This window comes from Malaya genurostris, chromosome 2 (genome assembly GCF_030247185.1).
Source record: "Malaya genurostris strain Urasoe2022 chromosome 2, Malgen_1.1, whole genome shotgun sequence".
In the NCBI taxonomy this organism is placed as follows: domain Eukaryota; kingdom Metazoa; phylum Arthropoda; class Insecta; order Diptera; family Culicidae; genus Malaya; species Malaya genurostris.
In genome coordinates, this window is record NC_080571.1 from 347,269,920 (window position 1) to 347,292,655 (window position 22,736).

Genomic DNA, 22,736 nt, shown 5'->3' on the forward strand with positions numbered 1-22,736 from the left:
ATTGAAAAAATTAAAGCTCTATTTACTTGATTACTACAGCACTAGAAAGATCAGTTGTACGAAATAAAAAAAACGTAAAATAAAACAAATTCAAACAGTTCAAAAACGTGCGGCATTCCCGTAGGACGGTACTTTCGGCGACAACGACGACGATCTTTTAGGTAAGGGCGTCCCTTGCACCAGCAGGTAGAGTAAATACTGCACATAGAATCCGGGCTTCCTCGGTAGGTTGGCGAAAAACCGGCGCACTCGAAAAGCGTACGTCGAATGGTAACTTCCCTTGATCTGAGCAAGTTCACTGGCCAGTCGTACGTTCCAATCCTTCAACAGCTGACAGTCCGCTTCGTACACACTCACTTGGCTGTTTTGGGGAACGTAATCGTTAGTGGAATTGTTAAGCAACATTTTTTTCAAAGAGATAAAAACCTGCTCAATTCTTCCAATTTTTGCTGGTAGCTTCGAAGCCGGGCCTCGTAAATTTGATTCCCAGTCACCTGTTCGGCCAAAGATTTTTCGTAGTCCCGCTCGAAGTTTTTGAAATTGTCTTCAAGGTTGTCAATCTGAAAATGATAAATTATCCATTGAATGAAATTTCGCTACTACAAATGACTCATTGTTAGGATCCAAACGAGTGTAGGCGTACCACTCGATATAATCAGATCGATCTAATTGTCTTTTACAGCACATACAGTGGCATGAATAAATTATTCCAACTCGTTCGTTTCTCACAACATGCATATCCGATGCCGGCGGAAGTGAACCGGAAGCGGACAAAGAATACGCGAGAGAACACGAAGTAAGTGTTGTACGGCTGCAAAACTCAACGAACGAATTTTCCCATCAACCGGTCAAGTTCAATGCCAGGCGAGTTTCGAGAAAAATCGATACTCGCTGCTGCTGTTGCTGTTGCTGGTGCTGCTTCTGATCCCGTTGGAGAGGATAGCCTTTCATGGAACGTGGAGTTTTTGCATTCCGAGAAAATCGGTTCCGAAAAGTGGAATGCATTTCTCCGGAACACAAGTGTCAAGGACAAAACCACTAAACCATTCGATTTATGATCTCTGCTTGACGTACGGCACGGCTCGTGTAATGCAATTAAGTACTGAAAGTTTTTTCGTTAATAATAAATAGTTTTGGGAATTCACGGTGATAATTGATTCTTTCGTGTAACAAACCCTTTATTATTTCAGCTGTCAGGAATCAACAATGTTGTAGGTAAACGCACTAATTATGGGTTCCACAAACAGATAAAAGTGTGACACGTGAACGACTTTTTTGTTTGTTATACATACGATATGGAACGTGTCAGTATAGTATTGGAAAACCTGTTTCAGTTGTGTGATGATGCTTTTCTCATATCCCACATATTCTCAGACTGGTATTACTAAGGTATTCTTTTTTTTCCCTTTATGGGCTACTCTAGCCGAGGGGGCTGGCTACAACCATCCGCACTTCCATACCGGACGAACTAGGCTATGGTGCCCAAATGAACACTAGTAGTAATCGCAACTAGGTTAAAGCCGGGTATAAATAAACGATATAAAAAAAAACACACTAGTAACGAAGGAGGAAACCCTCCAACATGTAACCCAAGCGACAGATTCCTTTACGGTTATCAATTTGCAACGAAAGATACGAATATCTTCTATTGCAAGTTCACCAGAGAGTTTGTCACTTGGGCAGGAAGTGTGTGCTTCACCCTGTAACCAGTCAATCATTGAGTCGTGCGTCTGTATCGTATTGGTATTTTGTCATCCTATCAACTGCTTCTGTGTCTTAAATGTCCTCGTCGATGAGACTTTGGAAAATTTCGCTTTGTATCCGCTTCGGTCTTGGCCCTGCTTTCCTATATAGTCTTTTATGTCTGAAGCGGTATAAACGATTATTACTTTAAAGTTCCTAAATAGATGTAGATATGTTTGGTCTACTAACACTATCCATTCTAATCTGTTCTGATTGTTTCTATCTTTGTCGAAGTTACGTTACATTTCCTTTTCCCTATTGCATCGCTTTTTTGACTATGCCGGATAAACCTGTTAATATCTCAAGCTGATAATTTGTCAAGAATAAAAAAATAATAATAATTACAATAACAATAATAATATCAATAAAAAATAATAATAATAGTGAAAATCTCAACAATAATAATAATGATAATAATAAAAGTAATAATATAAATAGAAATCTTGTGACTTACCAAAAGTTAATATATCATCAAATGAGTTATTACATGAAAATACCTTTTTTCCGTCGTTTTACTGGGGCTCTGGGTTTATTTTCAATTTCATTTTGGTATTCCTGTGGCATTCTAGGATTGTTCCGCTCCATATCGTTTTTGTCTATAATCTTTTAATTCGATAGTTTCTCGTGATTAAAATAAAATAAAGTCATGTGTTAGTAAGTTTGTTAAGTTATATAATGTAAGGATGCGCATTTAACACTAGATTGCCCATCAAAGACACTATATGTACACAATGAAGGATTGCTTAAAGTTCTGTGCTTTGTTTTTATTCTTTATTTAACGGTATATGCACTAAAGCACACTGCAATAGCTTTTAGTTATTCTGTCACAGTTTTTTTTACTTTCTTTCTTTCAATCATTTTGACTGCTTTTGAGCAATTTAGGTCTAAAGTAAGTTTTGGGCCTTCTAGTGTTCAGCACGCATCAAGGAAACAAGAACTACATGTATTTCGTGAAGAAATACTAGGTGTGATTGGATGAAATGGTCCACGTGAACCGTTCTCTTCCAGAAACACACATCTCACACTCCTAGCTAGAAGGTGACATCTGTGTCCAAGTTGGAGAAATCTAAGTACATTCAAACCTTTCCCGATTTGAGAGTGAATTCACACCTGATCAATCAGTTTCGCCGTCATTGCAAATTGTAAACATTAGTACCAATACCGAACCGGATCGGAAAGGTTTGAAAGTTCCTAAACGGTTAATAAGATATCAATTTACTCCTATTCCTGATTAAATTCACCAAGTTCTGGACTAATATGATATATTAATATTCATCCCAACTGGATCAAAATAACTCAAATTGGTGACCAATTTCAGGCATAAGAATGCTCGAAACCACCTAATGACCTATTGTCAATTTCAAACATTATTAGTCCTGTCCACTCCGAGATCGATCCAGATGTTAACTTCCCTCTCTGAGCAGCCTAGATAGCCGTGTAGTGTCGGTAGCGGTTTCCCAACTGGCTAAGAATAACGCTACGGTCCACCTGTACCGGTGGTATAAGTCCACCAAACAGGTAAGCCGTGTGGTATCCGGCGGAATTATTTTTTACCAAGAATTGATCCACTGGTTTCCTGTTCCATGTCGTAAAAGGCCACAAAAATAGGAACTCCTAAGTCAAGCTGTATTTCCGTGCCGATGGCTGAATGGCTGCAGGAGGTTAAACATTGCAGTCGTGGACGGAATATCTTGGGTTTTTCCTCAAGGTGGTGTACTATCCCCACTTTTATGGAACCTAGTCGCTGATGGTTTGTTAAGGAAACTTAATAACCTTGGATTTCCGACTTATGGTTTTGCCGACGATTATCATATATTGATGACCGGTATAAGCATTAACACTCTCTTCGATTTAATCCAGCAAGCCCTGCGATCTGTTGAACAATGGTGTTGTCAGGTTGGATTGTCTGTAAATCCGGGCAAAACATCAATGGTGCTTTTCACTCATCGTAGGATAATCACAGGATCTCGTCCGTTACAGTTCTTCGGTTCAGAGGTCACTGTGGTCGATCAAGTTAAATACGTCGGGGTTATTCTTGACTCAAAACTGAATTGGTCTGCTCACATTGACTTCAGGATTGAAAGAGCTTGCATGGCTTTCGGCCAATGCAGACGAGCTTTTGGAAAATCATGGGGACTCAAACCCAGATATATTCATTGGATCTACACAACTATTGTTAGACCAATTTTAGCATATGGATGTCTTGTATGGTGGCAGAAAGGAGAAGTCGCGACAGTTCAGTCAAAGCTAAATCATCTCCAAAGGATGGTCCTAATGGCGATGACAGGAGCATTCACGACAACTCCTACTGCTGCTCTAGAGGCGCTACTGTGCATTAAACCACTACATGTGTTCCTAAAACAAGAAGCATTATCTTGTGCATACCGTCTTAAGGTTATAGGCTTTGGAACAGTAACCCACTAGATTATGCTACTAGCCACACTCGCTTGTGGTCTCAAATGGTTCCATGGGATGAGTATTTACTCGCTCCTAGTGACCTAACTCTCACATGCAGTTTTCCTTTAAAAACATTCAATGTGAGCTATCCTCTTCATTAGGAATGGTTGTCTGGTTGTCTGGAACGACAACTTGATGAACACATAGTTTGTTTTACGGACGGTTCTCTGTTGAATGGTCGTGCTGGTGCTGGTGTCTACTGTCGTGAAATCAGGCTGGAGCAGTCTCATTCACTTGGTAGATACTGTACTGTGTTCCAAGCAGAAATCTACGCAATTCTGTGTGGAGTACAATCGGCACTTCAGCAGAGGATCTGTGGTAAACGTATTTATTTTTGTTCCGAAAGTCAGGCAGCCTTAAAAGCACTCAGTTCGAATGACTCACGGTCGAATCTAGTGATCGCATGTCGAACTCAAATTGAAGACCTCAGCATTTCAAATGCTGTTTACTTCTTATGGGTACCCGGCCATTCTGGTATTACTGGAAATGAATGGGCTGATGAGTTGGCTAGAGCTGGTGCAACGAATGATTTCGTTGGTCCTGAACCAGCTTTACCACTTTCAACTAGTTGGATAAAGCACAAGATACGTTCTTGGGCTGCATCCAAACATGCCAGCTACTGGCGCAGCTTGCAAACTTGCGCTCAGACAAAAGCATTTCTACCAGATTTGAATCTGAAAATGTCAAAGTGTCTACTGCATTTCTCCAAGTATCATTGAAGTATTTTGGTCGGAGCTCTGACTGGACATTGCAAACTCAATTATCACATGGCTACTATTCAACGTGCTGAGTATTATTCGTGTGATTTGTGTAAATGCGATTACTTCATATCATCTGATATGTAACTGTCCCGCAGTGACGCAGCTACGTATCCGGGTTTTTGGTTCTCCATACATGGTTGAGCCTGTGTATGCGGAGCTAAAATTGAAGGATATTCTCTCGTTTCTCACCCAATGTGGTAAGGAGCTATAGTCAGAAGGGTTCATCGTTCTTCCTGGAGTGAATGAATCCCTTCTGTATTCACCTTAAATAGGGTTTAGCAGATTGTTTGGCATCCTTTGGGGGGTACCGAGTTTACTTCTGCTCGTACATACTGCGAGTCGTTCTGCATTCTTCCGAGAGTGCAGAATGGTGTCGCTTTTGTAAGATCTCTAAATCCTCTCGGGGGTTGGAGGTTTTATTAACAGCAGACTGTTCGGGACCTCGTAGAGGTTCAGAATTTCCTTCTGCTTCCACTAAATGTGATCCTCAGCAGATTGTTCAGCATCCCTTAGGGGTGCAGAATTTACTTCTGCTTTTATGTGTTTTTGTGTCTTCAATTTTTCCCATCCTCCTAGTCCAACCCTTACCATTTCCTTTCAATCCTTCCCTCTTATATATCGGGAAAATGATGCTAAAAACAAATTGATGGCAAGGCACAAATCTCCAAATATCAAGGGGAACGTGCCATTTGAACCAATTTGTTCTGATTCCTGATTCCGAGATCGATCCAGACAACATAATAATTTTCATCTTTTGCATCTATAAGCGAACGATCGATCTCGGTATGGTCCGACTTTGTCAATACGCGAAGTGTAAATTGACTCCCACCCCCATCCACCAAGCGGGGGTACGCGCCCTGTAGCTCATCATCAAAAGTCCAGGGATTACCAATTGCCGGTTTGTTTTGCAAATAATATTTTGGTAGTGAAGATTGAAGGTTATTTCGCGGTCAAGAATCACACCGAGATCTTTTACATACTCTGTTCGCGTTAGCGAGTGTCCTGAATTTTTTTAATCGAATACTATTGGTGCACTTTTTCGATGAAAAAAGATAATTCGATACTCAGTTCCAAACAATTTTTGGTCCACATTTGAAATGTATCAAGCATTTTTTGCAACTCCAGACAATTTAACAGACTTTTAATAATTTTGAAAAGTTTCGTGTCGTCAGCATAGAATACCTTATGATCAAAAAAGAACCGGAATTTTCATTTTAAAATTTCCGCGCTTGTCCAATCGGTAAACTTTTATTCTCTCAACGTTTGCAACACTTTTATACACATTCTGTCAAATTTTGACGCATATCGTACGATTAGTTTTTGTTTGGTCTATACAAAGAAGTTGAAAAATTTTCGTGTGACGATTTTTATGGACGAAAATTTAGAACAACGTGCGTGCATCAAATTTTGTGTTGTAAATGGATTTAAGTGATCCGAAACGTTGAAAATGTTAGAAAAGGCCTTTGGTGAATCGTGTCTAGGAAAAACACAGGCATACGAGTGGTATAAACGCTTCAAAGGTGGTCGTACAAGCTTGGATCACGATGAGATCCCTGTCCGCCCAACAACATCTGTTATTGGAGAAAACATTGAATCGGCGAAGCAAATCGTGTTGCAAAATCGTTCTGTACCGATTAGAGAGATTGCTGTGCTATTGGGCATCTCTTATGGATCAGCCGAACACATTTTAACTGATGTTTTGGGTTTGAAACGCGTCGCTTCTTGGCTAGTGCCATTTTTTCCTCTTCCCCAGACTCAAATTGCCATTGCGGGGAATGCGTTTTGAGACCATAGAGACCATAAAAGAGAATTCGCTGCGTGAACTGAAGGCCATACCTTCGGCGGCCTCTAAAACTTGTATGGAAAATTGGATCAAGCGTTGGCATGCATGTATTGCCGCAGGAGGAGAGTACTTTGAAGGCGATAATAAAGAAATGTATTAAAAATCGAAATTTTGCGTTTTTTAATAAAACTCCTATTCTTTTTTGATCATAACGTAAACGGCATTTCGGCAGTAACAGCGTTGATACATCAATCATGAAGATAGAGAAGAGTAACGTGCCAAGGACGACTCCTGAAAGATTCGAGAAAGTCTCCGATGTTGAAGATCCAATTTCAATCCGAACAAAACGATTCGTCAAGTAAGATTTAAACATGCGACTCCTCGTGTAGATATTCCATTTAGCTTTAACAATTCGAATCGAACTGCTAAAGATTCGTCGACACGGAATGTTTAAGGAAAAATGAATGAACAATATCTATCAAGTTTGGTCTCTTCTTATCAGACGTCACCCATGGTACCACTGTTGTGCATTAGAGATGGTCGGGTAAGCATTTTTTCAAACCTGTACCCGACCCGAACACGAAAAAAATCCCGAAACCCGAGAAAAAAACCGAAGCCCGACCCAATTCCTTATCCCGTACCCGTTGAAAATGAAAAAAAAATCGACACTCGTGACCCAACCCGAATCCGGATCTTTTTTATGTACCCCGTATTTGTACCCAAAACCACACCAACTCTAGTGTGCATACTTCTCCATTGATCATTTAATCTGTCTCAAAGTTGTGCTAACGCTTAGGAATTTTTCCGGATTTATAATAATGAATAAATATTTATTGGATGAACTAAACTGCATTCGGTAATTTTTTCATCTTTCGACGAGTCTAGAACAGCTGAACTACCGAACATTTTCATTCTACTGATATATCAGCACAAAAAAACATATATTGACAGCAGTTCCTTAAGATACCGCTGTGATGAAATGTTATTTTTACTGAAAACAACCACCAACCGAGGTTTGAACAGCTGAGATCGGTAATCCAATTTAAGTGTGAGACCACAGAATTTGCATATTTTTAAAAACCATTGACGTCCATTTGATTGTATAATCCAACAAGAAGCCATTCGTCTCAATTGAAGTCCTTTTCGATGGAAACGCATGGTACTCAGCACAAGAAACATTCGATGTATGCAACTCAACCCTAGTGCCCTGTGTTAAAAGCTATACCTGTCCCAAATAATCATTATAAGAAATAATATAAAATAGTATAAAATATGAAAGGTTGGAAACAATATCCAACATGTTTTATTGTTGGAAATACATCTCAAAATCTGAAAAATTGAATATTTACTCCATAATGCAAACAATTCCCCGAATGGATTGCCTTTCTCATATGTGAAAACCGACTTTGGAACGACGAAAAAATTTTTATAAACTTAGGTTCTATATTTTCGTCTTCTAGACAAAATTGCTCAGTTTTTATTTCCTGATCCGACCTTCAATTTCGGAATCACAATTTCAAGCCAAGAAGAGTTCTTTCCAGTTTGGATCAAAACTGTTCCTGAAAAGGATTACACTCACTTTCTTCAAATTGGCAGAATGGATTTTTACAAACTTAGATTGAAATGATAAGTCATACGGTATCAGGCAGAATTTCTTACGGAACTTACTTCCGTTTCCGGAGCTACATGGTGTTTTAATTTGTAGATTATGCTAGTTTACTGGTGAAAATATTTTCCTGTTCCTATTTAATTAACCGAATTCTACAGTAATTTTTTTGGTAGTATGAGTAATAGGAGAAAGACATTGGAAAAGATTTAGGCAGATTTTTTTCCTTTCTGCTTTCCACATATAGAAAAGCTACACAATCACTCGATCAAGTTTTATAGGGAAAGTTCGATCCACTCTAATTGTTTGATTATGGAATTCTAATTTTTGCAATAATATATTCAATTATCGACTACATAAAAACGATATGTGAATAGAATTGATTATTCGTTGGTATATACATTTTTTTACAGAATCGTCGTAAATACTTCTTACTTTACTATGGGGAACTATTTAAAAATACGCCCTGTGGAAGAATGGGTACAACTTAATCGTGAATATCTCGAGTTTTGCTAAACGCAACAACATAATTCTTTCTCCATGTCATCAGAAATATTACCAGCAATTTAAGATCAATAGTCATCATCATCAAGACCTTCAAAATTTAGAATTCTCAAACTTTTGGAAGCAATGGAAAAAACTTGCTTGCCCTTTACGCACTCGGATGACGGTTTAGAACCTGAATTCTGACCCACATTTGTTCTGAACTTAATTTAAGGTTCAAGTTACAGTTACAGAATTCAATTTTAGTTACAAAGAACAGGTTCAACAGTTAAAATAAAATCCGTAAACAGTTAAAATAAATTCCGTAAATCAGCTTTGTTTCAGAACTCCAGAATTACCACAGTTCATGAATTTCGTGTGCTCAGTGTGAAATTCTCGCAAGCCGTTAGTTCTCTCGCATTTAAACTAACATTAGAGTAAATTTTGAATTTTCAAACCTCTAAGTGAAAATAATTAAATAATGTTGTGCTGTTCGGTACTTTTTCATTCTTGGAATATTGTCATATCGAACTTAAGAAATCAAGAATATATCGTTTCCCATTACAGATTCTAGATTTTTATTTTAAAGCTATCATCAATCAATTGATAATTTCAATATAAACTTATTAGGGAAATTTTGTGGGTTCGATTATGCCAATCGAGAAATCGGACATAAGTGTTTGAAAACCGTTCAATTTTGAACAAATTATTTGTTGAAATTATGAATTTCATGTATTTGAATATAAATGAAAAGCGATTTTTTACTTTTAGTGAAAAGAACTCAAATTTCGAATAAAATTCTTTTTTCGAAAAAATTTTCCCCAACTTTAAGTGTAAATTATACAAATTTTGACGGCTTTTTTCCTGTACTCAAACACGGAAAGACCGAAATCAGCATTTTGGCGAAAAAATTAGTTGATTTTCTGATTTTAGTTAGTTATTTTTTGAGTCAACTAAAAAAATCTTACTTTTGCCAATTTAGATTTTTTAATTCTAATTCTCTTAATAATAATAAAATATTTGTTGAAATGGCTATTTTTTTAGTTGAATTCACCAATTAAACGTGCTGTCATTTCTCAGCTAAGGCACACTTCATTTCTATTCAACTAATTTTTTAGTTGAACTAGAGAAATAATACGTTGTTTTCAATCAATATGAATGGTTGAATTGGTTTCTGCAATTTGCAGCTATATGGCGCTCTGTAACCGAGAAAATGTTAACATCGTAATGTCTACTAGCCACTAGATGGCACACTACAACCGAAAAAAATTTCAGTCGCGGTTGTCTTTTCTATATTGGCAGGTATAAATACGATATTGTATTGGAGAAAAAGACATAAACGAAACGTAAACTTCTTTTTGAAAATTTTTCTTCTAAATCGCTATTTTCTTCATTCGACTTCGCGAAATCGACTCTTTCACTGAAAACTTCGAGCACTCGGAAAACAAAACCCGAATACAAGTAGTTTGAAACTCACTTCACTGTTCCGCGTAAAAACATTATTACGCACAATCGCTCCAAATTCGCACAAATTCTGAATAAATACACTTTCCACTAAGAGTTTGCGCCATTTTTACAAATCGTTTTAGAAATTTAGATATGGATATATGTTATCGTAACACATGCGAAAAAAATCTAAACAATTTGCAGGCAGTTGCAATAAGACTGTCATTTTTAGCTTTTTAACAGATGTTTTACTTTAACACTTCTCATGAGTTTTTGGCTAATAATCTTGTTAATAAAACCCATTTCGTTTTTATTTTCTTTGTGCTGTCCTTCAGTAATAATGGTGATAGATAAATAGAAACAATTTTTCTGATGTTAATAACAAAATTAGTTGTCAATGAGAATTTCGTGTTGGATTGAAATATTGTTGGTTGGTGTCCAGGATATTCGCCAACTAAACACATTCTCTAAAAATAAGAGTTTTTTCAGCAAAGTTAATTCTCAATTTTAACTAATTTTATAGTTATTTTGGAAATTTTGTTGTTAAAATCAACTAATTCAAAAACAGTAATACGAATTAGGCGCAGAGCTAATTTCGGTCGTTCCGTGAAAATGAGCAAATGAACGGAAACTCATTTTTTTTACTACATGCACTTTTATGAAATTGAGTGGAATGTCACTCATTTTTTATTTACGTTCAATGAGCGCGTCTATTGGATTCTAGCCTGATTCGACATCCAGTTCCGATGTTAGAGGATCATATTTGCAAGCAATGAAAAAATAAATACTCGATATTTTTAGAGCCACAGATTTTTGTCAACTCAGGTTCAAATGAAAACTTTCCGGATTCTATTATGAATATCAATTGCGTGATTGCAAAGTGATTTGTGTGAAAATTCCATTCCCGAGATGGAGATTGTTTGTCACATGTAGATATGATTTTGTTATTGCAAGGATAATATTTCAAACGCACCCGTGGAGCCCGTGTAAGTGAAATTAATTGCTTGCCAACCTCCCCACTTTCAACAATGACTCTTCATACAATGCCATGTTGATGATTACCAGCGATGGGTCGCGCCTGTTCAAGTGGCACTGTAAAGACCGCTGTTGTGATATTAGGTACAATTAGTAACAGTAGCAACACATTATGCAATATGTTTTGGTAAAGCTGATCCTTTGAAAAAATATCCTACCGTACATAATAGCGTGCGTCTCCATGAATATCCTCAGAATGGGAGAGCCCGGTCAAATGTTCAATGAAAAATTTAGAAAACGCTTCCATATACCTGAAGTTTTATTGTATCGATCAGGAAATCCCAGCCTCATGTATCGATTCGTATAACCAACATTCCACATCTCATATTTAATTACCTTGCCATGTAAGCGTCAGTATGTAACCCGAATTCCAAGCTCAAATTTCTGCTGCCAATCGGTGACTCATTGCTGGTGACTAAGGTCCATCCCGATGCGATTTAAGCCTCTGTCACTTGTCTTACCAACATGGAAAATGGCATAACGTTAGTCAGAAGCCAATTCCTGGAAGTGGAAATGGCGCGAGAAAACATCCACACCGATAGTAAAGCAAAAATCTTCTCTCGCTACAGTCAACACATAAAAAGGACGAAAACATGAATGAAGGAAAATTTGATTTTGTGTTTGTGGGTTCGCTTTTTAGTATCGTCTGTGAATGTATGCGATAGCAAAGCATGCGTCGTCCTTCGGCTGCTAACGCGCCACCAATTATCGACCAATGGCAGCCGAGAATGATGTCAACCGCGTGGACCGCACAGCAGAAGCCCAAACAAACACGCTGCTCACATGTTTCGGGAGATCGATCCTAGCAAGCTGGTTTGTTTGTTTCTCTGCAGCAGGTAATCATGGCAATGGGTAAAGTAGTCTCAGAGTGGATAATGGGAGAAAGTTGCAACACATTTTGACCTTAGTCAATCCAACGGTGTTAAGGAGGGCAATTCTACTTGGAGTAATTTTAATTGAATTGAAAATGTGTTACTAATCAAAGCAGATTCGAGTGACACGAAATCCAGTTCACTCAACCTCACAATTGCTAGATTTGCCTGAAACTGATCGATTCGCTAGCATTGTTTGTATTGTTTATAAAAGATTTAAACAGGACAATGAATGTGAAAATTATAGAGTCCCATAGTACTCAAGGATGTGATAAGGTTCGGACAGTAAATGGTAAACGAACTTTTTCTTTACTTTCTGGCATATCGGAGACTCGAATACGAAGCAAACTTTGCATTAACGAGATGTCAAAGTTCTACTACTCTAGTAGAAGGTAAAAGTTTAGCTGCGAGAAGCCTTTTGTTTACTCAAAGAATCCTTGTCTCGTTTTAAATTTGGCTTTTTAATTTTCACATTTTCTACCCTGATAGTCTCTAGTTAGTTTGATATCGTTAAAAACACCGAAAAATGTCCGACTATAACGTCTGTATCGTTATACCGTCCGATAAAGAGTTTCGATTGAATTAATAATTTGATCTCCTACAAATTTCTTCATCGTGTTCATGGATTTATCAGTAAAACTTCTGAGAATTCACGTTTGATTTTTTAAATGGCCGTGACCAAGCGATTTTCCCCTTTTCTACTCAACTGTTTATATGAAATGATACTCGGTTGATTTTGTATAAACCTTCAACTTTCAACAGAAATGGTAAAATCCTTAATATCCGAAGGAGAAACTGTCATTTGCTCATACGGCTATTTGAAAAATCAACCGAGAATTTCGTAAAGCATCCGCTTCAATTTTAGTTCCGTTCTTTGATTTCGTCTTCCAGGTATGAAGCTAAAATTAACTACAAAGAATAATGCCTAAATTGTTACATTCAACTCACATTCGAATTCTATCTAATTTTGCCTGTCTTAGTCCTGCATAAACCGAGCTTCGAATGAGCCTAAAATTATTGAAATCACTTCATCCATTTACGTTCACGTCACTTAAAGCATTATATCACTGGAACTGTAAGCGTCTGTCAGTTGAACTTAAAACCTGTTCAATGAATCAATAGTAGTTTCCAAGCGAATCAAACTTTTTTGAAATCGGTTCAGCCATCCACGAGAAAAGTGATCGGAGAGAAAAAGAGCTGTGAAGGGCCCCCAAGCGGCCCTGGTTTAAAGTATGAAAAGTTTTGAATAACAAATAAGCTCTTCATTTATTTTCAACGATAGTTGTGAACTTCCTTTTCATCCTTCCATACAAAATTGTATGGCGCAGTGATTATATTTTGCTACTAGAGTTTTAAATAGGTAGAACAGAGCTGTCACTGTTCAATATTATTTGATTTCTGCGTCCTAAAAGTTATTTTCAATTGTTCGCGGGGTCGATAACTAAAATCACAATCAAGAGCTAGCTATCCGAAATATAGCTTTTGTATGATGATAATATTTCACTACTAGCTGAATTACTCGGCGTTGCTCGGAAATGTTTCGTGAAGGCAAGGCCAGAAATTATTCTGCCTATCGAAATACTCTGAATGTAAAGAAATTTACACGGCTACCCGATTGACCAATACTCCGCACATGTCCAGATTCCTCACGGCTAGTGTCCTATCTCAGATCTCACAATAATTTTCCATAAAATTCGATCAATTTTATCTTACACTTCCCGTGGTTGGGTTTGCTACACTCCCTCCTCTTTAAACCTAATAATCACATTTGATATAGAAGTAGTATCAGTATTTGTCAAGAAGAATCGTTTCTCGTCGAATAAAATTTATATTGAACTTCTTTTTTTAATGAACTTACTACAGCTCTTCTCCATGATTTCCTTTATGACCACCGCTGAGTAGTTTAGAAAGTATCTGTACTTATCAAAAAGTATCGATTTCCACCTTTGGTACATGTACAAACTTACATAAACTCGCGTTCATAGATAGAAAAAGATTATTTTCGCTTATTTTTCTAAATTTCCCGGCAAAATGGAACCAGATCTAACAGAATTAACAATAGCAATACTACCTAGCACGACCTTGAAAATTTTGTCCTTCCCTTGTTTAACAAAAAAATAGGAAATGAAAATTGATTCTCAAAAACCAACCTTCCTTTTCTAGAGGCACTCATTATATTCACCCCCCAAAAATACTCGTAAGACCATATTTGACTTTTTCAAAAAGTATGCATGATCTTCAATAAGTATCGATTTTCTTCAAACTAGATTAATTTTGTCATTGACCCCCCTGTATGTTAAGTACTCTTGCTACACCCTTAAAGCAAGGATGCACGGAACGACCGAAATCAGCATTTTCGCGAAAAATTTAGTTGATTTGCTGATTTTAGTTAGTTATTTTTTGAGACAACTAAAAAAATCTTACTTTTGCTAATTTAGATTTTTTATTCTCATTCCCTTAATAATAATAAAATATTTGTTGAAATGACTATTTTTTTTAGTTGAATTCACAAATTAAACGTGCTGTCATTTCTTAGCTAAGGCACATTTCATTTCCATTCAACTAATTTTTTAGTTGAATTAAAGAAATAAAATGTTGTTTTCAACCAATATGAATGGTTGAATTGGATTCTGCAAGCTGCAGCTATATGGCGCCCTGTCACCGAAACGGTAACACCATAATGACTACTAGCCACTAGATGGCACACTACTGCCGAAAAAATTTCAGACGCGGTTGTCTTTTCTATAGGGACCGTGCACGAGGGCGTGGTTTAGTGGCCGGCGACGACAGCGCACGAGGCGGTGAGTGGATAAAATAATGCGACCATAGCGAAACTTGTAAACTGAGTTTGAAAATACTTTCTAGCGTATTTTCTCTGCGGATTTTTTTCCGAACCCTATGGAATTATTCGCGTGTGGTGCGAACGATTGTTCAACATCGACTGACTATTAAATTTTGAATCGAGTTATTCATTCTGTATCTAAATACGGCCACGTCATTTTCTGTCATTGCAGTTGGATTTGTGTCTAATATTTGTCATATTCACTCAAATTCAAACACTCGAACGATATTCTCAGCACATTAAATGATTTTTCAATCGACTTGACTGGAAACACTGAAAAATATCTTGCTAAAACATTCTAATTTCAGACCATTAATCAAAATTGCTTCTGTGTAATTTCTTTTTATACTTTCACTCAAAATAAATACCCCAATAAAAAGTTTAAATATTTTTTAAATGAAGTACGTTTATCTCGAAGTTGTTCTTACTTTCACTGAATTGCAATTATTACACCACTTGCTATTACTTTATTTTCAGAGCAAAATAGACCCAAATAATTTTCCATCCGTCAAACTTTGAAATGGGCCACAGTTTTAGATAAATTTAGCTACTCGATAAAAAATAACTGCCCGACCGTCAAATTTTAACTAAAAGTTCAAATAATTCACAGGATGGTCCATAGCAAGAAAATAAATTGTAATCGTAAAAATGCTAGCAATCTCAGCCAGTTTGACGTATATTGAAAATACGAGTCACGAAGCTAACAACAAATAATCATTTTATTGAAACGCTGAACTGTTTTGCCTTTCTCATATAGAAAGTTTATACAATCACTTGAAAATCGACTAGTAAAAATTGGCCAAGTGTCATATGCCATTTCACTCAGTTCGTCGAGCTGAGCAATCTATCTTTGTGTGTGTGTAAAAATGACTTAATCGATGTTGACCAACTTAGATTCAAATGAAAGGTCTATGAATGGTTCTACACGGAATTCCTAAATTTCATCCGGATCCGACTTTCGGTTCCGGAATGATAGGGAAAAGTGTGTTAAAAATTGTGTACGTAAAAGTAAAAAGTTTTCTAAATTGGTCTCGAAAGTATTCCCGGTTTTCGAAAAACGACGGCAGATAATAGTCATACACTCAAAAAAGGATCTCACTTACTTTTACACTTAGTCCGGTATTCCTAATCTTAGGTTCAAATGAATGATCCTATGCTCCTACCGAAAATCAGCATATTTTCGGTTGCAATTAAAATCATGTTAGTTGATGGCCATACGAACCAACTTCGACTATACGTTCTCGAGTTCTAGTGCCCGAAATACCTACAATAGTGGAACTCACTTCGTTTTATCTCATCGATGTCAGAGAACTGTTTCATTCTGTAGGTTATACTAGTTAATGCACAAACAATCTCTTTGGTTTATTTTAAGAATCGGAGAGAAATATTTTTAATAGTATACCACAGTATTATATATGAGAATATGATTGATGTGAGAAAAGGATCATTACACCACTATGTTGTATTAAAACAGGTTTTTGACTATTTTATTCAGCGTGAACATATGGTAACAGTGTAAAGCTATGGTAGAGACTGAAAACTTTTAGCACTCGGAAAACAAAAACCGAGTACAAGTAGTACACCGGACGGCGCAGCTCGGAAGGTTTGAAGATACAAAAAAACTTCATCACAATTAGAGTGAAACATTCGAAATTCACTTCACTGTTCCGCGTAAAAACATTATTAGGCACAATCGCTTCAAGTGCGCACAAATTCTGAATAAATACGATTTCCTCTAACTGTTTACGACATTTTTACATATCGGTTTAGAAATTTAAATAAAGATATATCGAACACGTGCGAAAAACATCAAAACAATTTCCAAGCAGTTTCAATCAGATTCTCCTCTTTAGCTTTTTAATGGATTGTTTTGCTTTGACACTTCTCATGAGTTTTTGGCTAATAAACTTGTTAATAATACCCATTTCAGTTTTGTTTTCTTTGTGCTGTCCTTCAGTAATGATGGTGATAGATAAATAGAAACAAATTTTCTGATTTTAATAACAAAATTAGTTGTCAATGAGAATTTCGTGTTGGATTGAAATATTGCTGGTTTGTGTCCAGAATATTCACCAACTAAACACATTCTCTAAAAATAAGAGTTTTTTCAGCAAAGTTAATTCTCAATTTTAACTAATTTTATAGTTATTTTGGAAATTTTGTTGTTAAAATCAACTAATTCAAAAACAGTAATACGAATTAGGCGCAGAGCTAATTTCGGTCGTTCCGTGTGGCTTTTATCTTATCAAAGAATGCTTTGGTGAATGCTATTCACCTGTTGCAAAAGATAAAAAAAAGACAAACAATTATTATCAAGGATGGCTTTTATCGTATCAAAGAATGCTCACTGGCAACTCTTCACACGATTGAATCAGTGCCATCAAAGAGAGACGGATATCATCGCAACAACAAAAACCCGGCATGGCTCATTTTACATAGAATAGACACCAGTGCGAGAGCGAATTTTTTTCGATGACATTTCTGAGAATCAAAGGTTAGCACGCTGCTGTGGGGATCCTCTCTGAAGCAACATACGGTCGCTTATTCTCATTTTGCGATCCGATTCTGTATGGGCAGTGGATAATTGCGATAGAATCATTTTACTATTGCCGCTTATTCTAACTATGTGCATATAACCTTTGTATAAGTTGTGTCTATGAAAATATCTGTGAATGCTCCACACAAGGGTTTTGAAATATTGCAACCTAGTATGAGAATCATCAAGTCGAATCATCGATTCGATTTTCTGCGATAATTGTCAACTTGCGATTCTCTCTTGGGAAATTCCACACAGCAACGATCATTATCAGACTGTATTTTTTTTTCAAGGGCCGTGAAATACTCAGAGTATAAAGTGGAGCGAAGAAATGTAGAAAAATTCTCTCGCTGTTCATGCATTGAATGACTCGAGTCTTATAGCATCTTCTACCGGATTGAAAATGTTGTATACAATATAGAGAGCAATATAGCAGCTTCTGTCGAATTTTCGGCAATCACCAACACTGCTTGAAAATGCAGAGGCACATACTACACAATTACTTACAGTTATATCTACATCTTTGGTCTTCAAAACGTATAGATTCTCGCTAAGTTGTATGAATTTTTTCATGACTCCCCCTTGTTAATGACACTTGCTACACTCCCTTCCCTATAAAGATACTCTTATGACCAATTCTGAAGCGCAAGATGTTCCTGCGCCAAGTTTGGTGGGAATCCGTTCAGTAGTTCCAGAGTTATGGCGTTACAAACATACAAACTTACATCCATTTTTACCTTTTTGCCTTTCTCTATAGAAAGGTAATAGAATTGCTGGAAAAACCGACTTTCGAACGGAGCCTCGGAGACCCATAGTGTTATTTACCATTCGACTCAGTTCGACGAGATCGGAAAATGTCTGTGTGTGTGTGTGTGTGTGTGTGTGTGTGTGTGTGTGTATGTGTGTGTGTGTGCACTTTTCGAAGATATTTGAACGCGCTCAATTTTATCAGAGATGGCTGAACCGATTTTAACAAACTTGGGCTCGTTTGAAAGCTACTGTCGGGCCATTGATCAAGTTCGAAGATCAAATGGCTGTGACTTTTGGTTCCAGATATATGATGGCATAAGTGACGTAACCGACAAAACACGTTGATTTTTACCGCTCTTATATATATAAGGGTGCCAAAATTTTGGGATCACCTCTATTTTCGTTAAGCTCTAGTGCTCAAAAGTTTAAGCACCTCGAAAAAAGCCTTCATGCAAAATTTGAGCTAAATCGGACATGCGTAAGGGGTGCTGCCCGGTGGTAAAGGTTTGACAATTATCGATCTTGAAAAAGCACCATAGGGGGGAGTACATGAAATTTCCAAAATCGAAATTTTTTTTGATGCCGAAACTCTTAAAACTGCATGAAACATCGAAATTTAGTGTCATCTCAAAAAAAAATTTTTTTGAAAAAATCAACTTTCTGGGACTGGGAAATTTTCATTTTTTTTTAAGTCCCAAAAAGTCAACTTTTTCAAAATAATTTTTTTTCGAGATGACACTAAATCTCGACGTTTCATGCAATTCTAAGCCTTTTGGCATCAAAAATTTTTTTTCGATTTCGAAAATTTCATGTACTCCCTATGGTGATTTTTCAAGATATATGAAAATTACACTAAGTGGACTAAGAAGGCTTTTTTTTAGATTAGCATCACTGATTACAAATAGGCAACGCAAATTTCAAGCACTAGTTTGGAAAAATGATGCTGACTGTGTGACAAACACTGAAGCACGCTTTTGTGAACTACTCGAATCAATCTGAATCAATTGGTGACAAAATTAGTATCCAAAATTATTTAATAAAAGTATGAAACATATTTTCATGAGACAGTTATGAAAGAAGAGAAAGGCATTATCACACCACTAGGTGGATTAAGAAGGGTTTTTACCATTAGAAAGATAAATTAATTCGGAATGAAATCCATTTGAAACGATGGAAAACCGAATATTCTATTCAAAGCTATTTTAAAAAGTTCCAACTAAAGTCTGTTGATAAAAAGTCGGAGCGCTTACTTTGGCTGGCCTTATCTCAGCTGTTAGAAGTTCGATTTTGAAAATTTGTTTATTCTGTGCTCTTGGTCATCACTTATTTATTTAATTCTGGACCAGGAAATTAATTCAAGAACTAAGTTCGCAACCTAAGACAGACTCATAATTCAGTTACAAAATTCAACTTTTGAACCCAAATAAATAAATCAATTCATGAGTTTAGTTCTTGAATTCTGGAATTGAACTCATTTTTAGTATCCAATTCACAAGTTCAGAACTGTATTCTAAAGCTGAATTCTGAATTTTAACTAGAATAAATAAACTGAAAGTTACCTGTTTCAAAAGTTCCTTCTTCTCGCTCTCCAGTGTCACGCAACGATCACCCTGCTGTTTACATTGGCTCTCAAAACCATGCCAGCTGACGATCGCCTTCGCTAGTTCGTCCTCCGTCGAGCTCAATTGTGACTGCAGTTTTTCCTGTTCGTTCAGTGACGCTTCCAACGCGGACACTTTCGCCAGGTGAGCAGTTTTCTCTTCCAGCAGACTCGCCTTCAGGATCTCCATCTTCTGTCTCTGTGTGCGTATTTCGGCTCTCGCTGCCTCGTGATTCTTGCACTCGTTCTGATACAGCGATTGAATGGTGTGCAGCTGATTTCGACATTTGATGGACTAGAAATGTTCCGATTTTTTTTTCAACCATAAACTCAAAAAGCCACGAGAAAAACTTACATTGTTGTCCTTATGACTTAACTGCGAATTCAAACGAACGATTTCTCGTTTTTTGTCCCGCCAGCACTTCAACAGCAGCTTGAATCCCGTTTCGTAGACCAGTTTGCTGGTATTACTGTTGAACCGGTCACTGCAACTACCAGCCAGTGCCGTCGTCGAACAGGAAATTCCTCCCGATTGCTCCGCAACCGAACCGAGCTGCTTGGAAGGCGACCCCATCTCGATCATTGTCAGAGATTTTTCCATTGAAAATTTTCGTCCAGGTGTCACCAGCCCGACCGGAGGCTTGGGCTTTGTTTTCAGTTCCGAAAAGAGCTGCTTTTTAATTGGTTTGCTACTAACGGTGAATTTGCTGCGCGCCTTGGGGGCGACGGGTTTCGAACTGATTGGATTAGATGCCATCAAATGTCAGATTTTTTTGTCCGGATCGGAACTAGATAACAACTAGAGGGAAACTTACAGATTACTAACGGATTGGGTGGCCTTCACCGGGGGCAGCTTGTCGGTTTCTCTGCGTCCACAGGAACGGTTCACCAGTGCTGCATGGTCGCTGTTTGAACGATTGATTCGCTTCGCTTGGGACTCCATCATCGCGTGCTTTTCTCTGGTTGCTGTCAGATTACTTCGAGCACCGCCTGCTGTGACAGGTTGTGTGATTTGAAACACTGGAAAAATTTGTATACTAAAATATTGGTTTCGGTTGATTGAAGGTCTTCTGAACAGATTTGGGATCTCAGAGCTATTTCGAATTATTTGGGGAAGATTTGGGAAATGCACATGAGAACTGTTCATCCAACAACATGTGAGCAAACGACTTCTACATGAATACTCAACCCGCTTAAACAATAACCATAATTACTGTCGGAACTTGAGCAAAAAAAAAGTACAAACACTCATGCTAACTAGTAACGGTAAAAGCATCTTGCGCGTGCAGGTTTTCGTGTTCATGTTTTATTGTTGCTACAAAATTTGCAACTCATGATCTTCCCAAAACGATCGAAACCGGAATAGATCCGAAGCGAGAGAGAATAAAACAGCAGGAAAAAATCTATTAGGCTCTTAATTCTTTTGTTTTGCAGCATCTATCGATGCCAGGTTTTACGTCATTATATGTTGTGCCCCCACAAAAGTACAGGTTTATTAAATAGCATCATCCGTTCGGTTTCTTTACTTCATACCAAATACTGCTTTTGAAAGGTAGTATTTACTCAAGAAAGTTTGATCCGTTTCACATATTTCATCTGATTATCATTCAAGAAATGTAAAGTGAAGGAAGATATTGGGAAAACCCACCCCGCTGTACAATTCTCCGTTATCAATGATTTTTAATATAAACAACGAAACTGATAATCTCATTTGACAACATTTTTTTTCTCGTCGCACACAATCAAAAGTTGAAAAGATTCTCCCGATAGCCAATTGGTTTTTCCAATCGCACAGTTTTGACATTTGTCCCGAGTTGAGTGGAGTGGCAATTGGAAAAATCCACCTTTGCTAGGGAGCTCAGTGCCGTAAGCACTTCACCGTCCATGCTACTACGTAAACTCGATGGGAGGCAGTCTGCCTGTGGATTTGTCACTATAGCTGTTTCGCTTTTCCCATGCAATAGACTGAAACCCGAGTAATGCGCATGCGTCAAACAAAACAACAACTGTGGCCACTCAACAATGCGCGTCATACTCATCTAATCATCGATCAAAGCAAGCGAGGAAGTGAAACCAGAAACCGATTACCAACACGTGCTGGTCGGAAAGCATACAATTAAACAATACACACACCAGAATATGGGTGAGGGGGTCCGCTGATGGCTCTTAGTGTTTGTAGCATAAACAATCACTTCTGTACAGTTGCCGCAACTGGTAAATGAAGATGTGGCTCGCACAGTGCGTCAATGATGGCAATATCGGATAAAATGTGATGCAATCCGATCTCGAATTAGTACGACAGGTTACCCTCCTAGTGTTGGTTTTCAATATGATTGAATAGTGAGAAACGTTTCGATGTCATGATTCAGATGACCTATCGTTATACCGACGACACGATCTGCCACTCGTCTATTAAAATTGTATCACAAATTTAACTGCCCCTCAGTAACTCGTAATGTAAAAATGAAATCGTTCGAAAAATATATGTAACTGGCCACCAAGACTAAACAACTGTTGTTTTCGAATAACAGTTACTTTCACCGTGGCCGAAACCGGTGGTAATAAAAACGTTCTTAATTCACCTAGCAGTGAGACGATACCTGTTTTTAACATACGCATGTGTTTTGTGCATGAATATTTTTCGGTGTTTTAGTTCGCATGACATTATTTTAATGACCGTCGTTTCAAGGATCGAATTGGAATCTAAACGTGTAATAATCGATTGACTATTCCATGAGATGTCGAAATTAGCTCCACTTTAGAATTTACGGTACTACCGGTATTCAGGAACCAGCATAACCGAAAACGATTCGTATGGCCAT

The 22,736-nt window shown here is 37.5% G+C and overlaps 1 protein-coding gene across 1 annotated transcript; it reads right to left on the bottom strand.

The window, feature by feature from the left end:
• Positions 1-96: 96 nt before the first annotated feature.
• On the bottom strand, positions 97-20,921 carry LOC131432012 (uncharacterized). The gene is made up of 5 exons (XM_058598030.1): positions 20,730-20,921; positions 20,270-20,651; positions 19,874-20,209; positions 427-560; positions 97-361 (listed from the first exon to the last, which is right to left on the bottom strand). Exons 1-5 carry the CDS (start codon positions 20,858-20,860, stop codon positions 100-102), a joined length of 1,245 nt encoding a protein of 414 aa, XP_058454013.1. The 5' UTR covers positions 20,861-20,921; the 3' UTR covers positions 97-99.
• Between the last annotated feature and the right edge of the window lie 1,815 nt (positions 20,922-22,736).

What these genes read in the sequence shown, in the direction of transcription:
- LOC131432012 (XM_058598030.1), bottom strand. Translation starts at nt 20,860, where the DNA reads ATGATGGAGTCCCAAGCGAAGCGAATCAATCGTTCAAACAGCGACCAT. An exon ending in ACCCAATCCGTTAGTAATCT is followed by an intron (nt 20,652 to 20,729) that starts GTAAGTTTCCCT and finishes TAATCCAATCAG; the next exon opens with TTCGAAACCCGTCGCCCCCA. An exon ending in AGAAGGAACTTTTGAAACAG is followed by an intron (nt 561 to 19,873) that starts GTAACTTTCAGT and finishes TATCATTTTCAG; the next exon opens with ATTGACAACCTTGAAGACAA.